This window comes from Linepithema humile, chromosome 1 (assembly GCF_040581485.1).
Source record: "Linepithema humile isolate Giens D197 chromosome 1, Lhum_UNIL_v1.0, whole genome shotgun sequence".
NCBI classification, from domain to species: Eukaryota; Metazoa; Arthropoda; class Insecta; order Hymenoptera; family Formicidae; genus Linepithema; species Linepithema humile.
In genome coordinates, this window is record NC_090128.1 from 29,152,599 (window position 1) to 29,171,565 (window position 18,967).

Sequence of the window (18,967 nt, forward strand, 5' to 3'; positions counted from 1 at the left end):
TTCCGATCAATGTTACACATTATACATATTAATGATAAATTACATTTTATAAACCTATATCCTAAACCGATATCATAAACACCACTTCTGTACTTTAGGTTCTAGAAACATAAATATTTATACATATACAGCAAACAGATAATGTTCAATAGGTGTCACACCACACGAAGTATATTTCTCATACGCCAGTTTGAGTTATATTCGCGATCATTACAGGTATAACGAACGCGACTGTGCTAATACGTGTATATAAATTATTTAAGTAATAATTTAAAATTGAAAACCTTAAAAAAATAAGATGTTTTCTTTATTGAAATTGGTAATAATAATCTTAATAAATAAAACTTACGCGCATATCACGCAAGATATAGAAATAATATTACTACCGATATCGAACCCGACAGGAGTAGAAAAGGTACGTGCATTTTACAGTATCATTCTATTTGTTGCTCGAGTCGTTATTCGAGAATTATCAAACTTTTTTTTAATTGTCATACAATTTACAGATACCAATAACAATGAAAGTTTTCGGACGATTGATTCAACTGAATCTGCGCAGAAGTGATAAAATTGTATCGCCTGCGTTCGCAGGATGGAAATATAATGCGAAAAGCGTTACACAGAAATTGTTAAAATTAAACGTATCAAGTCATTGTTATTATAATATTATCACGAAGATCGTATCAGCTCTGCGGCCATCAACTTTTGTCATGAACATGGATTGGTGAGTAACATTATGTGAAAAACAAACTTTTACAATTTTTATGTTTTTACTCGACATCTGTATTATTTTTCGTTTTACATACAAATATAACACGTAAAAACAAATATATCTTTTAAAAATTAGGAAGGACTTGTTTTTACGGAAAACGACAAATTGGAGATTTGGCCTTTGCGGAACGAGTTTACGCCTATGTGCTTAATCGACGATTTTAGAGAACAAACAAAACTTTCATTTGGAAAACCTTATGTTATCAAAAGATCACAGAAATATTTTGCTGATTCAAATCTTCACCACTGGGATATGTTTAAACAGAAGCGACGTCACGTACGCAATACGCAACAAAATTTAACCATGAAACTTGCCGTTTTCGTCGACGAAGCATCATATAATACGTCCATGTCTATTTTGGATAATGATGAGGATAAGTTGCACAATATTATATTAGCATACGTGAATCGCATCCAGGCTGCCTTTAATCATCCCAGTTTGGATATCTTTATGAATATTACCTTAATACGTTTGAAGATGCCGACAGAACAGCTGTCAAAATTGCCAGTTTCTGACGGCGAAGCTGGCCAACTGCTCGATTCGTTTTGCAAATATGCGAATTTTCTCAATCCTACGAACGATGATAATCCGAATCATTGGGATATAGGCCTTTACTTAACCGGAATAGATCTTTATGTAGATATTCTAGTAAAACATAAAGGGCATTACAAAAGTGAGAGGAATTTTGAGATTACGGGAAAGGCTCACTATGAAGGCGTATGCGATTCGCTTCTCTCATGCGCGATAGCAGAATTTCGTGATCAATCTGAAGTCGAATACTCTCTTACTGCTATTGAGAAAATTGGTGAACTGTAAGTTTTTATGAACTAGTTTTACGTATAAATTATGAATACATAATATTTTTTATTAGAATGTAGGGTGTATCACAAAACTCATAAGACTCTTTGATTAATAATAAAAAAATGAAAGAATTTTAATACTGGTAATCTCACAAAATGCTTAATACAATTCGTAGTACCTGCAGTCTCACAATCTCGCCGTCTCAGTCTTGTAGAATACTTCACACAGCTCGCAGTCTCGTAATAACTCGTAATCTCGTAATAACTCGTAACTCGTGATACTCGTGATACTCGTAGTAGCTCACAGTACTCGTAATCGATCGTATAATAATACAACCGCTCGTAATCTCGTAATCTCGTAATCACGTAATCGTCTTTATTTCTTCGTCACGTCCTACGTCTTATGTCCTACGTCACTCACTCTCAATTCACACACACTTAAACTCACACTAACTCTCATCTCTAATGCTAACTCTAACGCGACTCTAATGCGTCGCGTCGCGGTCACTCGCGGAATCTATAATTTAGCTTTGCTCACGCTCGCGCTCGCGTAAGCGCGATTATTAAAACCATTTTACGTATAACTTATAATTCTACCTTTACGTATAATTCTAGATATTCTAACACCTTACAGGAATTTATTTAAATATACAATTATATAATAAAGTCAACAAGTAAAAAATTACTTTTAAGAAATTTTATTGTTTAATTGTTTATTATATAAACAATTAATAAATTAAAAAATATTTAAAAATATTTTAATTAAACAATGCAAAGTAAAACATATATTTAAAATTAATAATTTATCTGTTTTACAGTTTAGGACTTATACCATAACAAAGTTCTGGCGATTCGCAAATGATCGTAACATGGTCCGAGTATAGTCGTAAAAAATCTAAAAAACTCTGGGAAAGAAAAACGTGTCTTAGAGATCAAGCAAAAACGATGATCTCTAAAAAGGAAAATGTCGATAAATCGCGAAAGAAATTAACCATAGAACTTGCCGTTTTCCTCGACAAAGCAGCGTATCATATGTACATGCCTATTCTGGATAATGATGAGGATAAGTTACTCAATATGATATTAGCATACGTGAACCAAATTCAAGCTTTCTTTCATCATACAAGTTTCGCTACTCCAGTTGATATATTATTGGTACGATTGGAAGTTATGGAAAAACAACTGTCAACTTATTTTATCGGCAAAGAAAATGAATTGCTCTCTTTGTTCTGCAATTACGCGTCAATACAAAATCCTCCAAAAGACGATGATCCCGATCATTGGGACATTGGCCTTTATCTAACCAGAATAGATCTTTATAAGATAGAAAACCCACAAAAATATTATGACATGATAGGAATGGCTTATACCAATTCCTCGTGTACCCACTATTTTTCGTGCGCCATAGTAGCATTCGGTACTACAGGTCTGAACACACCCTCGGGTTTTATGACGTCTCGTGCTGCTGCTCGTCAGATCGGCCATCTGTATGTTTATGTATACCACTTTTACATACAAATTAAGTACATAACATTTATTAGAAGAATTTTCTTATTTGTGCAACTGAAATATAAAAACTGCTCAGGGATTTTTAAGATATTTATTTTTTAAATTGTAAAACTTCTTAGAAGCTACAAAGTATATAAAAATATTGTAAATAAAGCATATTTCTTTGTAAAAGTAATATTTTATTTGTTCTGAAGATTAGGAATAAATCACGATAATGGCTCTTTCGATTCGACGTGTGCGAAAGACAAATACATGATGGCAGATTTGCAATACCGTCGGGGCCAGATAGCATGGTCCGAGTGTAGTCGTAACATTGCGAAAGAACTCTGGAAAGCACAACCGTGTCTTCGCGATCACACGAGACGAAAAATTCTCGAAGATGGATTAGAGCATTCAAGTTATCGCGATTTACCCGGAAGGAACTGGACTGCCAAAGCACAATGTCAATTATTTTTACGCGACAAAGATGCAAACGTAATCACGTTGCATGATATATGTCAAGTCTTACAATGCGAAACGCCTCACGAGAATAAGTACTTCTTTGCAGGACCAGCACTGGATGGTACGTCTTTTTATCAAATTAGATACTATAGTTTTTATTTTATTCAATTTTCTTCAGGAACTCATTGTGCACTCGAGAAAGAATGTCGCGGCGGAGAATGCGTGCCCGTAATCAAACCACCTCTCCCATATTGTAAAGAAGATAACTGGAGTGAATGGGAGGAAGACTCCTGTAAAAGCAATTGCTTGACGAAATCGAAAGGTGTGGTAATCAAACGACGTTCTTGCAAACATGCTACTTACAAAACGGCTAGTTGTAATGGGCCATATTACGACGTGGTTCTGTGTAATGACTCCAGCTTTTGCACTAAAGAACGCAAAACGATTGCCGAATATACTGATTTAAAATGCACCGAATTCAGCTTTATATTGAAATCATACTACAAAGAATATTTCAAGTACGTACCGAAAATTGGGCCAGGACAGCAAAACTCTCATGACGTTGGGAAACCGTGGATAGCCTGCACCATATACTGTCAACGAGAAGAAAAAATATTTGCTAATTATAGTATATTTTATTTCTACACACCACGCCTGGAATTGCTTGAATTAGATGTCAACCCATACTTTCCAGATGGAACGTGGTGTCACGAGAAGGATGGGCAAGATTATTACTGCCGTCAGCATTATTGTCTGCCGAAAAATTATTCAATCGAAGAATAATTACCGAAAACTTCTCGATTTGTGAGAACAAGGATCTAAGAGAAAATAAAATTGCAAAACGCGCATAAGTCAATTTAAATCTGGTTACTATTTGTTTAGTATGAAACCGAGGATCCATTGAGTTATCATCGTTACTTTTTATTTTACGCAGTAAATAAATTTTTTGTTAGCAAAAGACAAATTTATATGTGGAAAAATACGTAGAATTATCGACATTAGAAACAAATTCCAATCAAAATTCAGAAAGTTGTTAGTAACCGCAGAGAGAAAAAAAATTAATATTTCTTAATTGACATGGATCTGAAAAAATAACATAATGTTAAATCAGTGCTCAGAATTAATTTAGCATCTGAATCGACTTTCGTCATTCGTAATTTGCTTTTCTTTCTTCATCGCGCGCGCCGTTACAGCTATAACCAATGCATTAAAAGTTGCGCTATCGAAGTAATAAGTGGGTTCTTCTGCGATAAGAATATCAATTACTTAATGTTCAAACCTCATGAATTTTATAATGAACTATTGAAATATATATTTATTACTTATACAAAATATTGTTTTCTCTATATTTATGGGTATTGTATTGAATTACGTATCACATGATTGGATATTTCTCAAATTATTTATTGCCAAAAAAATATTTCTTGCTGAATTTACGAGCGTGTCACATAGCCAGATTTGCATTACGTTAGAATGATGTTAGAAGTGATTGATTTCTTATATATTTATTAACTCAATGCTTCTACTCAATATATATATTTTTAATAACAAATTTTATTTGACACAATAAAGGTGAAAGAAATATTAATTTAATGTCTGTCACATATGTATAATTTTTATTAATTGTTCTTTTTCTTCGTTTGATTTCTATTGACTCTGAATTTTAATGTAACTCACAAGACATAACAGATATGCATAAACGACAAATTTTCATACTAACTTCAATTATCAACTTTTAGAAATCAAATTATTCACAATAAAACTTTTACGTTTTCGAATAATGTTACATATTATACATATTAGTGATAAATTACATTTGAAAAATCTATCCCAAATCGTTAATATCGCAAATATCACTTCTGAACTTTAGGTTTCAAAAATATAAATATTTATACATATACATATAGCAAGGAGAGAATATACAATAGGTGTCGCACCACACGAAAGATATTCCTCATACGCCAGTTCGTGTTTCTTTCGTGATCATAACAAATATAACGAACGCGACAGTGCTTGTGCGTGTATATAAATTATTTGATTAATAGTTTATTAGTTTGAAATTGAACAAAAACTTAAAAAAATAAAATGTTTTCTTTATTGAAATTGATGATAATAATCTTACTGAATGAAACGTACGCGCATATTACACATAATATTGAAACAATATTACTGCCGGCATTGAATCCGACAGGCGCAATAAAGGTACGTGCGTTTTACAGTATAATTCTATTTGTTGCTCGTTATTCAAGAATTATTAAATTTCTTTTTTAATTGTCATTCAAATTACAGATACCAACAACACTGAAAGTTTTCGGACGATTAATTCAACTGAATCTGCGTAAAAGTGATAAAATTGTATCGCCTGCGTTTGGAAAATGGAAATATAATGCGAAAAGCGTTACACAGAAATTGTTGGAATTAAACGTATCAAGTCATTGTTATTATTATGAAGATCGTATCAGCTCTGCGGCCATCAACTTTTGTCATGAACATGGATTGGTCAGTAATATTATATAAAATACATATAGTTTCAAAATTTTTATGTTTTTACTTGTGTATACTGTAATACTTTTTATTCAAAATACAAGTATGGCACGTAAAAAACAATATATGTTTTCTAAAAGTAGGAAGGATTTATTATTGTGGAAAACTACACGATAGAGATTCGGCCTTGGAACGAGTTCACGTCTATGTGCTTAATCGACGATTTTAGAGAAGAAACTAATCTTTTTTTTGGCAAACCTCATCTTATTAAAAGATCACTTGATGATTTTGTTGATTCAAATTTTTATCATTGGCACATTTTTAAACAAAAGCGACGTCACGTACGCAATGCGCAACAAAATTTAACTATAGAACTGGCCGTTTTCGTTGACGAAGCAGCACATTATACATCTATGTTTCTTGTGAGGCACAATGACGATAAGTTACACAATATGATATTAGACTATGTGGATCGTATTCAAGCTGCCTTTAATCGTTCGAGTTTGGAAGTTTTTATCAATATTACGTTAATAAATTTGGATATTTTGAGAAATCAGCTGTTGTATAAGCGCTAAAATCAGTCGTGCACGACATCAATTATACCGAAGGTATTGTAAGCGTTACGTTAGGTAATTACGCGATACGTACGATGCACCACCGATGGGTACGGCACGTACATCTACGACCGACACTATTCTCACAATAGCAATGGCGATACCGGTAATTACATAAATGTCCATTCGAAGTTACTTATCGAGGATCTGTCAGGATCAAAAGGCAGGACGGTATATTAGGTGCAAACACAATAATACAATAACGATATTTATTAATGTCATTAACACTCGCGTACATACATCGTGGTACTGATTACCAAAAAACACGACGGACGTGTTGTCACACGAACTGCTCAAACGGCAATTGCCCGGCACACATGCCGTGACACGCTCAAGGATCGCCTATTGCATCAGCTAATCCTGATTGGCCCTTATTAAGGATATTCCTACGCCTAGGTCGCTAGACGCAGCGCATTAGATAACTCGCGCGTGGTCGCGAGGACCGCGGAAAAGGGGGTACAGTGACGCTCAATCGGCGGCGCTGCACATCATTGCTTACAGTTCGGCCAGCCTGCATTTACATTCGACCCGAATGTGTTCTGACCCTAAAAGGTTTACAAAATAACATATTGCAGGAACTTAAAAGAAATTGGAACTGATCAATAATCATTTAAAGTTTAAATCATAAGAAATAGAAGAACAAAACCTGCATAAAGATAGGACACGATAGTGTACTCAAAACAGAAGTCAAAATTACGTAAGTAACAAAAGGAGAATTCTCAAATATAAAATATGAAATATCTGCTTTAGCAGAAACGCTGATATACTTAACCTAAATACAAAAGTATAAACGCTAAACTTAGGTCTAAAGAAACGCAATCTTAATTCAAATACAAATTTAAACTACAAACTAAATGACTGGTTTGACCCACGGCTTGATCCGATCGGGAGATAGTATCGAGTTATAAGGGCGAGGAGTTATATTAAAACCAGGGATGTCCTGTATCACGTAACGGTTATTATTTAAAACTTTTGTAACCTGGTACGGCCCTTTATAATTTGTTTTAAATTTTTTGTCCTCTCCGGATTTAATTATTGTATTGCGGATGAGAACGTAATCCCCGACGTTATACTGAGTGGGTTTACGATGACGTTTATCGTAATAAACTTTGTTGTAATTGCGGATCTTATTTGAGACTTCATAAGCGATTTCACGACAAGCGTCTCTCTCTTTGTCACAATCCAACTCGACTTTAGCGATCTGATTTAAAACACGCACAAGATGTGCATCGGAATGATTCCGAGCATCATACCCTAAAAGAAGTTTAGAAGGGGTTGACTTTAGTGACGAGTGATAGGTGTTATTAATAACGTATTGAATGGCTCCAATTTTGGAAGACCATGACGTCGGATCATCGATAGCCTTTTTGAGCGATGATTTTAAGAATCTATTGACTCGCTCTACAAGACCGTTGGCCCAAGGAGCTGCAACAGCTACTAAGCAATGTGAGATGTTTTTAGAGTCTGTAAACTCAGAGAATTCACGAGAAGTGAAAGCCGTTCCTCTATCCGAGACAATTGAGGAAGGATTTCCAAAAATATCAAAAACTTTCGTGAAATTTTTTATCACTTCTATAGATCCTGTTGATTTGACTGAAAACAGCCAAGTGAAACGAGTGAAGGCATCGATTAAAAGCAAGATATGCTTATGTCCTTCAGATTCGGTAAGAGGACCGAAATGATCACAATGCATGATCTGCATTGGATACGATGAAGATTCTACTTGCTGAATTTCTCCTTCACGGGAATGAACCGATGAATTTGAAATCAGACAATCTAGACAATTATCTAGATGATCACGGACTTTTTTACGTAGGGAAGGAAACCAGTAATTCGAAGAAATTCCTTCAACCGTTTTATCAAAACCACAGTGGGCTTGCTCATCGTGATAAATCCGAATGATGTTTTGAATCATAGATTCTGGGACAACAAAACGAGGTTTGTCTGGTCCTTTTTTGAAGATAAGACCATCAATTAAGTCGAATTTATCGTGGTCTTCAAATTCCAGTTTATGTACGATTTCCTTTAAGTAAGGATCCTGAAGTTGTTTAAACTCGAGTTCTCTTTCGAGAGGCATATGCTCAACGTAACTGGAAACGCGACTCAAGGCGTCGACGTGGCACATTTTATGGCCAGCTCGGTGAGAAACCTGGAAACGATAATTTTGAAGACGTAATGTCCAACGCGCAATGCGTGGATTTAAGTGAGCCTTATTCACGGCGTACACAAGAGCATGACAATCGGTAACGACCGTGAAATTCAAACCGTAAAGATATATATGAAACCTTTCGATTGATTTCAATACGGCTAGCATCTCCAGCTCAAAGCTGTGATACTTTGACTCAGCTTGGTTAGTTGTTTGACTGTAATAGGCGACCGGGGCCCATTTACCTTGACTTTGCTTTTGAAATAAGATTCCAGCCAGAGCAATGGAACTGGCATCCGTGTGCAGCTCAGTTTCTGCAACAGGATTGTAAAGACGAAGAACCGGAAACGAAACAAGTTCTTTTTTGAGAGTCTCGAAGGATTGACAACAATCACTATCAAAATTAAACTGAGTAGCTTTCCTCGTTAAATTATTCAAAGGCTTTGCTATGGCGGCGTAATTTTTAATGAACTTACGGAAATAATTGGTCAAGCCTAAGAAACGTTGAACCTCTACAAGTTTTTGAGGCTGAGGAAAATTGCGTATGGCCTCAGTGTGGCGAGGACTTAAAGTTATTCCATCTGGGGAAATAATGTACCCTAAATATTCGATTGTGGTTCTTAAGAAAGAACATTTCTCATAATTGAGCTGAAAAGAATATTGTTTTAAAATCAAAAGTACTTCTTTGAGAGTCTTGAGATTCTCTTCCACTGTTTTGGAAGGTATTAATATATCGTCAATATAGACGATGACTTCGTCCTTTCGAATAAAGGGTTGTAAAACGTGTACTATACGTTTTTGAAATTCCGCGGGAGCTTCACAATATCCAAACGGAAGTTTTTTAAATTCGTATTGTCCATCAGGCGTCGCGAACGAAAAATACTTTGTATGATCTGGATGGACGTCTATTTGATGGAAACCATCTTTAAGGTCGAGTAAGGAGAAAACCGTTCGATCCGATAACCGTGAGAGACAATCCTCTATTTGAGGGAACGGATATTTTTGTTTCTCTACCCGATCGTTCAAAGGCCGCAGGTCAACGCAGAGACGAAGAGAACCGTTCTTCTTTCGCAACGGAACAACCCGCGCACAATACGGTGATGAACTATACTTAACAATATCTCGGGTTAACAAATCATCGATTAGTTTACGCATCTCTAAACGCTCATTAAACGCGAAACGTCTTGGCGCAAACGCATATGTTGAATGATCTTTCAAGCTTACTTTAACCGAGTAATTGTCTTTTATTGGCGTGACCTGAGAATCATCAACCTCAGTCAATACAGTTAACAATTTAGCTTTTATTTGATCATCAAAATCTGTTTTTAATTCAACAGATTCAAAGTCGTTTTTTAACGGCTGCTCAATAAAAGAATTAGCGAAAGCTATTTGACGGAAAAACTTTAAGTTATTTTCCGCGGTTTTTGCAGAAGGCAAAATAAGGATGCTAATGTCGTGTTTATTAAGAAAGTCACGACCTACTATAAATTCAGCATTGAAGACATTATTATGTAAGACATTTAACTGAATTTGTCCGTTAAAATCTGGTAATTTCTCAAAACAAACAAAGGAATTTACAAAACCAGTTGTTTCAATAGGAAGACCATTTAGGCCAATCCACGTATCTGAATTATTGTTGATCAAAGTATTTCGGTTAAAATATTTTTGATACAAGCGAGGACTTATAAAAGAGACTGGACTACCAGAATCTACGAACGCTAATAAATTGCACGCAATATTATTCAACGAAATAATCTTTACAAGAGAAGGATCAGATATCTCCAACTTTTTTTGTTGAACCACACAAGCTACCGTTGAGGAAGAGGAAGCGTCCTTTGAAGGCTGTCGATCCTCTGCACAAGAGACTGCAACGGGTGTTGGTTTGACGACTGGTTCGGCTGCTGCGACAACGTCAGAAATCGGTGATGTAGAAGACTGCTGCTCTTTTCTTTTGAGCTTGTAGCAATCAGCACGTATGTGTCCTTTAATTTTGCAATAATTGCAAATTATGTCTTTGTGCATTTTTGAAGAGTCACTGTTCCTTGCAGAAGTGTCACTATTCTTTACCGAAGTGTCATTTGAATCTTTTACTTTCCTTTTGAAAGGCGGTGACTGTTTTCTGTTCACGTCACACATAACCGTGATGTCGTACATGTTTTGCAAAAATTCATCAACTGACTTAGCTCTTAATGAAATGGCAGTTGCTTTTAATGATGTACTACCAATTCCACTAATCAAAGCGTTAATCACATCACAGTCAGGCAGATCGAGATTCTGCATAAGCTCTATTTTATGAAGAGCATAATCTTGAAATGTCTCTTTCGCGAAGTTCCACTTACGCGCTTCGACTTTCTGCATGGTCACAAAGAACGGGACACGACGACGAAATCTATTCGTTACTGCTTGTTTGAGCGATGACCATGAGTCGTTAATTGTTCCAGCGTCCAAATCGAACCATTTACGCGCGGATTTTGTCAGCTTGCTAAAAGCAGCTAGCAAAGTGACGTCATCAGATACTCCATGTATTCGCGCGATGCGTTCTACTTTTTTCAACCACAGTTCCACGTTTTCTTCTTCCGATCCACTGAAACTGGGAATTTGCGACGCCAACAAATTGACTGCTTGAGCGGCTGATGCCGTTGAAAGAATAGAACCACCTCTTGACAGGCCAGAAGTGTTAAAGTTCGGAATAGCACTCACGAAACGATTTTGCCCACTTGTAGGATCAATGTTTTGATCAAAACCGTACGGTGAAATCGGCGGGTTAACGGGCCTTAGTGAGGCTTGCGGAATAACCGGCGGAACAACCGGCGGAACGACCGACGGGAAAACCGGCGTATTAACGGGCCTTGATGAGGCTTGCGGAATTGCACTAATCGCAACTAGCATTTGTTGCATCATCGCGCACAAACGCGACAATTCACTTTGTGACGGCGCGGCTGAGTCACTCGGCCCTGCAACGGATGTTTCGGCACGAGGATTTTGCGTCGTTAAAGCGGCACTACCCGCACTAACTGTAATATCACTTCGCGGAAACGGACCAGCCAATGACGGCGGTGGATGAAGCGAATCGGTATTTTGCGGTGGCGAGACACTGTCCGTAGAAACCGCACTTTCATTTAATTGTTTATTGTCCTGAGACGACCCGTGTCGTTCGTAATATGACATGATTTGGTCAATGAGACTCGAACGCGAATTATCACGCGGTAATATCTGAAGGCGAAAAGCCTCAGCACAAAGCTCTTCGAACGAGAGTCTGTCCAAGTAATGACGATCCATCGTCAATTACTAATCACAAGCGTTTACTACAGAGGCGAATAAGTCACTCACACGAAATGGCGACTCAGCACTACGAACGCGACGTATCACGAAATGGCGATGTTCACACGACCACGTGTAACGCGCACAAATATTGTGTTTGCAGGACAAACGGAAAATAATCCTGGATAGGAATGACAGGATATTCCGATAAACGAACTAAGAAGACGGGAGGTTTAATAATAACAATTATCAATCTTATCCCACTTCTGAGATATTAACGTACCCGCTGTAAGCGTTACGTTAGGTAATTACGCGATACGTACGATGCACCACCGATGGGTACGGCACGTACATCTACGACCGACACTATTCTCACAATAGCAATGGCGATACCGGTAATTACATAAATGTCCATTCGAAGTTACTTATCGAGGATCTGTCAGGATCAAAAGGCAGGACGGTATATTAGGTGCAAACACAATAATACAATAACGATATTTATTAATGTCATTAACACTCGCGTACATACATCGTGGTACTGATTACCGAAAAACACGACGGACGTGTTGTCACACGAACTGCTCAAACGGCAATTGCCCGGCACACATGCCGTGACACGCTCAAGGATCGCCTATTGCATCAGCTAATCCTGATTGGCCCTTATTGAGGATATTCCTACGCCTAGGTCGCTAGACGCAGCGCATTAGATAACTCGCGCGTGGTCGCGAGGACCGCGGAAAAGGGGGTACAGTGACGCTCAATCGGCGGCGCTGCACATCATTGCTTACAGTATATTATATACAAATTGACTCTGAATAAACGTTTTTGATTTATTGTCATCGACGCAGTAGCTTCAAGCCGTGATATCTTTGGATTTCCGGTGTCTTTTATCCCGCGGCATCTTTGAGTTCGCGGTATCTTTTATCCCGCGGCATCTTATTTTGTAATACGCCGCACTTAACAGTGCTATGCGTTATAATCTCTAAATCATACTTCGGCGTGATTTTCTAAAGAACCAATCACAATCGCTTAAGGAAGAGATGCTGCGACTAATAAAATCCTTGAGGAGATTCCAAAACACGATACAAAAGATAGTTACTTCTCAACCTCGTCAATAATATATTAAAAAAATTAAAATATTTATTAAAAAACGCAAAAAAACTTGGCGCTGCTACAGTAAACTACACGTTAATTTCATTACTTTGAGGTGCAGCAGCGCCAAGTTTTTTTGCGTTTTTTAATAAATATTTTTATTTTTTAAATATTTTTTTTATTTTTTTATAATATATATAGTATAATATATGCAAAATATGATAAAATATAGTTATAGGCGTATAGCCTAATGGATCGTGTTCGACTTGGTTGAAAGATATTAAGACCAATTTCTTAGAAAAATATAATTTATTTTTCTTCGTCAGAGAAGTAGAGTAAAGTACAAGTTTTGTGTTTGATTTGATTAAGGGCGCCAGAGGCGCTTTCTCGGCAAGAGTGTAAGGCCGAGAATCAAAAGAAAAATTGACGGGCGCGGTAAGAAATTACCGGCCGCGTCTTAGTGTGTTGAACGGGTCCTAAAAAGGACGGTTCAACTGAGTTAGCTCGTTGCAGCCCCTTTCCCGGCGTCGGTGGAACTCCGTTCGGGAAGTGGTCTTCCGTCTGACAACTGCTCTCTGAGCAGGCTCTGAGCGGTGAAGTCTGTACTGCGATGGATCGAGTCTCTGGTGTGCTGGTGGTGGCAACCGTCTCGGCTCTCGGAATTACGGATTGCTCCGTGTACCGAGGAGAGAGAGGTCTCCGAATTCGGATGTCGCCTTGAGTGAGCGTGTCCCTTGGTGGTCGAGTCAACCGGACGCAGAACTCTAGTGGGATTAATTTCCACACTAGAGACTGAGGAGGCGACGGCGAAAGTGGAGTATCCGCGGGCCGCTTGGTTGAAGTGCGTGGCCGATGCTGGGACTCTGCTTTCTTTTTACACGCCTTGCGAGGCAGTGTGAGAAAAACGGCGAGACTATGTGTCTCTGTTAGATTCTGCCGAGGCAGAGTACGACTCAGTTCAAGGGCCCTGGGGAGAGCTCGCCTTGAAGCGAGTGAGTGAGGAAAGATCTGCGGAGCAGCTCTTTTATATCTCGTCGATCGAAGCTTGATCGCGAGAAGGTTCTTCACCGCCTGCGCAACCTGGCGGTGGGTCCGCAAGCTTGTAACTGGTAGAAGGCCTGCGGCGCGTAGCGGCGCCGCGATGTATTATACCGCGTCAGTGCAGCGGTGTGGCGGTGAGCCGCCACAGGACCCCCTTGGCAGTTTTTAAGCCTGGAAACGCACGGTTGGTTTTGAAGTTCTGCCGCTCCTCGTCTTGTTGGTTGCGGAGGGCTTTGGTTGGTCGGCTGGTGTTGGTTCGATTGGTTGCTCATCGTCGTCCAACGTGTAAGCCGGTTTCAATCGGTCAATCGAGACGTTGATTGGCTTGCCGTTGACCAATAGCCTGTAGACTTTGTCGTTTCTGCTTAAAACGTTAAATGGTCCGTCGTATGGTTGCTGTAACGCTCTGGTCGGGCAATCGTGTCTGACGAAAACTTTTTCCGATGTGGCCAGATCCTTGTGTACGAAGGTGCTGCGGTGGCCATGGCGTCGCAAGTGTGGACGGAGTTTGCTCATTTTTTCCTGTAAATGACGGACAAACTCGTCCGTTGGCTGCTCGTTACTGGTTTGGTCCAAGAATTGTCCGGGAATCCGAATAGTCTCTCCGAAAACTAATTCTGCTGGTGTGGCTCCGATGTCCTCTTTTACTGCGGCGCGGATGCCTAATAAAATGACTGGAAGAATTTGCGTCCATGCTTCTGTTTCGTGGCTTTTGATAGCCGCTTTGAGTTGCCGGTGTAGTCTCTCTACCATGCCATTGGCTGCCGGATGGTACGCGGTAGTTCGGATGTGTTGCGATCCGGTCAGTCTGGCCAACTGCTTAAATAGTTCCGACTCAAACTGCCGTCCCTGGTCCGTGGTAATTCGTGCCGGCGCTCCGAAACGCGCAATCCAGTTTTCAAATAGGAGGCGAGCCATCGTTTCTGCGGTGATGTCGGACATCGGGTATGCCTCTGGCCATCGTGTGAATCTGTCAATGATTGTGAGGCAGTATTTTTTTCCTCGAGATGGAGGCAAAGGTCCGACGATGTCCATGTGTATATGCTGGAACCTGCTGGTAGGCCCCAAGTAATTTCCTGTTGGTGAAACGGTGTGTCGGTGGACCTTTGATTTCTGGCAGGGAACGCAAGCCTGCGCCCATCTGCGGCAATCCTTTTTTATTCCGGTCCACACAAAGCGCTGCGTGATCAATTTGACGGTGGTTTTTATCCCGGTGTGCGCGAGTCCGTGCAAATGCTTAAAGATTTGCTTTCGGAACTGTTGCGTGACGTATGGTCGTGGGATGCCCGTCGATGTATCACAAATCAGTTTGATATCTGTGCCGGGAATTACGGTTTCTTTAAGCTGCAACTTCGTATTCCCTTTGAGTAATGCTTGTATTTCGGCGTCGTCTTTTTGAGATTTTGCGAGCTCTGCAAAGTTTACTGCTTGCTGGACAGCCTGCGTCCTCGATAGTGTGTCTGCTACGATGTTATCCTTTCCCGCCACGTGTCTGATGTCGGTTGAATACTGCCCGATCAGTTCCAAGTGCCGTGTCTGCCGCGGTGAGCTCTGCAAAGGATCTTTTCGGAATGCATACACGAGCGGTTTGTGATCCGTGTAAATGATGAACTCCCTTCCTTCTAACCAGTGCCGGAAATGCTTAATTGCTGCATATATCGCCAAGAGCTCTCGGTCGTACGGACTGTATTTTTGCTGCGCGGTGGTCAGCTTTTTGCTGAGGAACGCCACCGGTTGCTGTCCGAGTTTTCCATGTTGGTGGATTACTGCTCCGATTGCGAAATCTGAGGCGTCGGTTGTTAAGGAGAGTTCTGCTTTCGGGTCCGGATGTGCCAAGAGCGTTGCCCGTGCAAGGCTTTCTCTGCACGTTTCAAACGCTGCCTCTCGTTCTGCGCTCCATTCGATTGGTGTTTTCCCGGGTCTGTTCCCTTTTAGCGCGTCATTCAAAATTGCTTGGTCTATGGCCGCTCCTGGAATGAATCTCCTGTAAAAATTTAAGGTTCCGAGGAACTGCCGCAGCTGCTTGACGGTGATCGGTTTTGGAAATTTCCGAATGGCCTCGACTTTTTCCGGTAGTGGTTGCGTCCCTTCTGCTGATACTTGGTAGCCCAAAAATGCTACGGTTTCTTTTCCGAACACGCATTTTGCTGGGTTTAATTGAATTCCGTATTTGCTGAGTCTCTGGAACAAGGCTGTTAAATGTGCTTTATGTTCGTCAACGTTGTGAGATGCTACCAGGATGTCGTCAATGTAGGCGTAGCAGAAATCGAGTCCGCGTATCACCTCATTTATGAATCTCTGGAACGTTTGCGCTGCGTTTCTCAACCCGAAAGGCATTTTGAGAAATTCGAACAGACCGAACGGTGTGGTGATTGCCGTTTTTGGCACGTCTTCAGCGTTTACCGGAATCTGGTTGTAAGCTCTAACCAGATCCAGTGTAGAGAAAATTGTTTTCCCGTGAAGAGCCTGTGTAAAATCCTCGATGTGCGGAATCGGGTATCTGTCCGGCACCGTTCGGTTGTTGAGCTTCCTGTAATCGCCGCATGGTCGCCACGTGCCACCTTTCTTCGGTGCCATATGCAACGGTGAGGCCCATGCGCTCTTGGACGGCGCGATTACTCCTTCTTGCAGTAAAAGATCGAACTGTTGTTTTGCTTCTTTTAGCTTCTCCGGCGCCAGTCTCCTCGGCCTGCATGCTTCCGGTGGTCCCGGTGTTGTTTCGATGTAATGCATCGTTGAGTGCGGCGCGGATTCCGTCTTTCCGGTTGGTCTAGTGAGCTGTGGAAATTCAGCCAATAAGGCGTGAAAAGCTGTTTCCTGCAGTAATGTCTTAATCGATGTTTGTCCGGTTCTGCTCTGCAGGCTGTTTGTGGCCAATCCCGTCGTAGCGTCCAAAAGTTTGCCTCTCCTTACATCCGGCAGGAGATGGAAATGCCCAAGGAAATCGGAGCCGATGATTGGCTGTGTGACGTCAGCTACGATGAATTTCCATTGGAAGGCGCGCCTCAATCCGATGTTGAGCTGAAGCGCGATCCACCCGTACGTGTGAATGACAGTTCCATTGGCTGCAAACAGGGCTTGCGTTGCTCCGGACATCCGTCCGCGTACCATCGAGCGCGGGTAGACACTTATGTCTGATCCCGTGTCGATGAGGTACCGAACTTTTGTATGTCGCTCGGTTATTACAAGGCGGCATGGTTTCGGGTCCGGGCCGTCTGCCGCCATTGATTCCGGACCGTCTAGTTTTCCGTTTTGTCCTTCTTCTTCTCCTTATATGTACATGGCTCTGTACACTTTCTTGCCTTGCTACCGAATCGCCGATGGAAAAAGCAAAACTCGCTGTCTTCTTCCGAATTTGATTTGGTCCGGCTGCGGCTGCGCGATCTGTGGCGCTGCTGTTTGTGGCGGTGCTCCTGCCGGCCCAATCGCGTGTTGAGTGCGGCGACTTGCTTGACCAATGCCTGAATCTGGTCCTCGAGCGAGCCGGTAGGTTTTGATTTCGTCTCCTTCGGCTTGTCCAAAACTGCGACTGTTCGGCATGTGACTTCGTAGACACGGTCGGCCTGTTCCGCCACGTCCTCGAGAAGATCGTCAGCTCGCGTCGCTAGTATGATCTGCATTTGGGCCGGTAAACGCCCCAGCCATAGCGTGCGCAGGAGTTGATCAGGCACGGCATTGCCCGCGAGCGTCCTTAGATGGCGCAGGAACTGCGATGGCTTTCGGTCGCCAAGTTCCTCTCGCTCTAATAATTGGCGGATGCGGTGTTCCTGTGAGTCGCTCAGCCTTTGAATGAGTGCCCTTTTTACGGCTTCGTATTTCCCGCATGGCGGAGGATTCGTTATCACATCTTTGATTTCCTTAATGTATTTTGTTTCGATTTGCGAGATTGCGTATGCGTACTTGGTTGAATCCGACGTGACGGCGCTCAGCAGGAACTGGCTCTCTAATTGGGCGAACCATAATTCTGGTTCCTCCGGCCAAAAAGGTGGTACTCGCACCGATACTCTGCCGATTTGTGCTGCGTCGGCGCCTGGCATATCGCCGGCCTTCTCTGATTGGCTCATTTTGCTTTAACCAGTCGTCGGGGTCACCAGTTTATAGGCGTATAGCCTAATGGATCGTGTTCGACTTGGTTGAAAGATATTAAGACCAATTTCTTAGAAAAATATAATTTATTTTTCTTCGTCAGAGAAGTAGAGTAAAGTACAAGTTTTGTGTTTGATTTGATTAAGGGCGCCAGAGGCGCTTTCTCGGCAAGAGTGTAAGGCCGAGAATCAAAAGAAAAATTGACGGGCGCGGTAAGAAATTACCGGCCGCGTCTTAGTGTGTTGAACGGGTCCTAAAAAGGACGGTTCAACTGAGTTAGCTCGTTGCAGCCCCTTTCCCGGCGTCGGTGGAACTCCGTTCGGGAAGTGGTCTTCCGTCTGACAACTGCTCTCTGAGCAGGCTCTGAGCGGTGAAGTCTGTACTGCGATGGATCGAGTCTCTGGTGTGCTGGTGGTGGCAACCGTCTCGGCTCTCGGAATTACGGATTGCTCCGTGTACCGAGGAGAGAGAGGTCTCCGAATTCGGATGTCGCCTTGAGTGAGCGTGTCCCTTGGTGGTCGAGTCAACCGGACGCAGAACTCTAGTGGGATTAATTTCCACACTAGAGACTGAGGAGGCGACGGCGAAAGTGGAGTATCCGCGGGCCGCTTGGTTGAAGTGCGTGGCCGATGCTGGGACTCTGCTTTCTTTTTACACGCCTTGCGAGGCAGTGTGAGAAAAACGGCGAGACTATGTGTCTCTGTTAGATTCTGCCGAGGCA

At 41.2% G+C, this 18,967-nt stretch overlaps 2 protein-coding genes and 1 long non-coding RNA gene across 3 annotated transcripts; 1 reads left to right on the forward strand and 2 right to left on the reverse strand.

Moving 5' to 3' along the window:
- Nucleotides 1-872: 872 nt before the first annotated feature.
- Nucleotides 873-1,371, reverse strand: LOC136997301 (uncharacterized). The gene is made up of 2 exons (XR_010888112.1): nucleotides 1,234-1,371; nucleotides 873-1,124 (listed from the first exon to the last, which is right to left on the reverse strand). It is a non-coding gene; the product is annotated as an uncharacterized lncRNA (long non-coding RNA).
- Nucleotides 1,372-1,441: 70 nt separating this feature from the next.
- LOC105679138 (A disintegrin and metalloproteinase with thrombospondin motifs 2-like) lies at nucleotides 1,442-6,904 on the forward strand. The gene is made up of 4 exons (XM_012378991.2): nucleotides 1,442-1,584; nucleotides 2,391-3,059; nucleotides 3,276-3,643; nucleotides 3,701-6,904. The coding sequence occupies exons 2-4, from the start codon at nucleotides 2,431-2,433 to the stop codon at nucleotides 4,303-4,305; spliced, it is 1,602 nt and encodes a 533-aa protein (XP_012234414.2). The 5' UTR covers nucleotides 1,442-1,584; nucleotides 2,391-2,430; the 3' UTR covers nucleotides 4,306-6,904.
- Nucleotides 6,905-17,399: 10,495 nt separating this feature from the next.
- LOC136997308 (uncharacterized) lies at nucleotides 17,400-18,224 on the reverse strand. The gene has a single exon (XM_067347909.1). The coding sequence runs from the start codon at nucleotides 18,222-18,224 to the stop codon at nucleotides 17,400-17,402; it is 825 nt and encodes a 274-aa protein (XP_067204010.1).
- Nucleotides 18,225-18,967: the final 743 nt, after the last annotated feature.

What these genes read in the sequence shown, in the direction of transcription:
- LOC105679138 (XM_012378991.2), top strand. Translation starts at nt 2,431, where the DNA reads ATGATCGTAACATGGTCCGAGTATAGTCGTAAAAAATCTAAAAAACTC. An exon ending in GCTCGTCAGATCGGCCATCT is followed by an intron (nt 3,060 to 3,275) that starts GTATGTTTATGT and finishes TTTGTTCTGAAG; the next exon opens with ATTAGGAATAAATCACGATA. An exon ending in TGCAGGACCAGCACTGGATG is followed by an intron (nt 3,644 to 3,700) that starts GTACGTCTTTTT and finishes AATTTTCTTCAG; the next exon opens with GAACTCATTGTGCACTCGAG.
- LOC136997308 (XM_067347909.1), bottom strand. Translation starts at nt 18,224, where the DNA reads ATGAGCCAATCAGAGAAGGCCGGCGATATGCCAGGCGCCGACGCAGCA.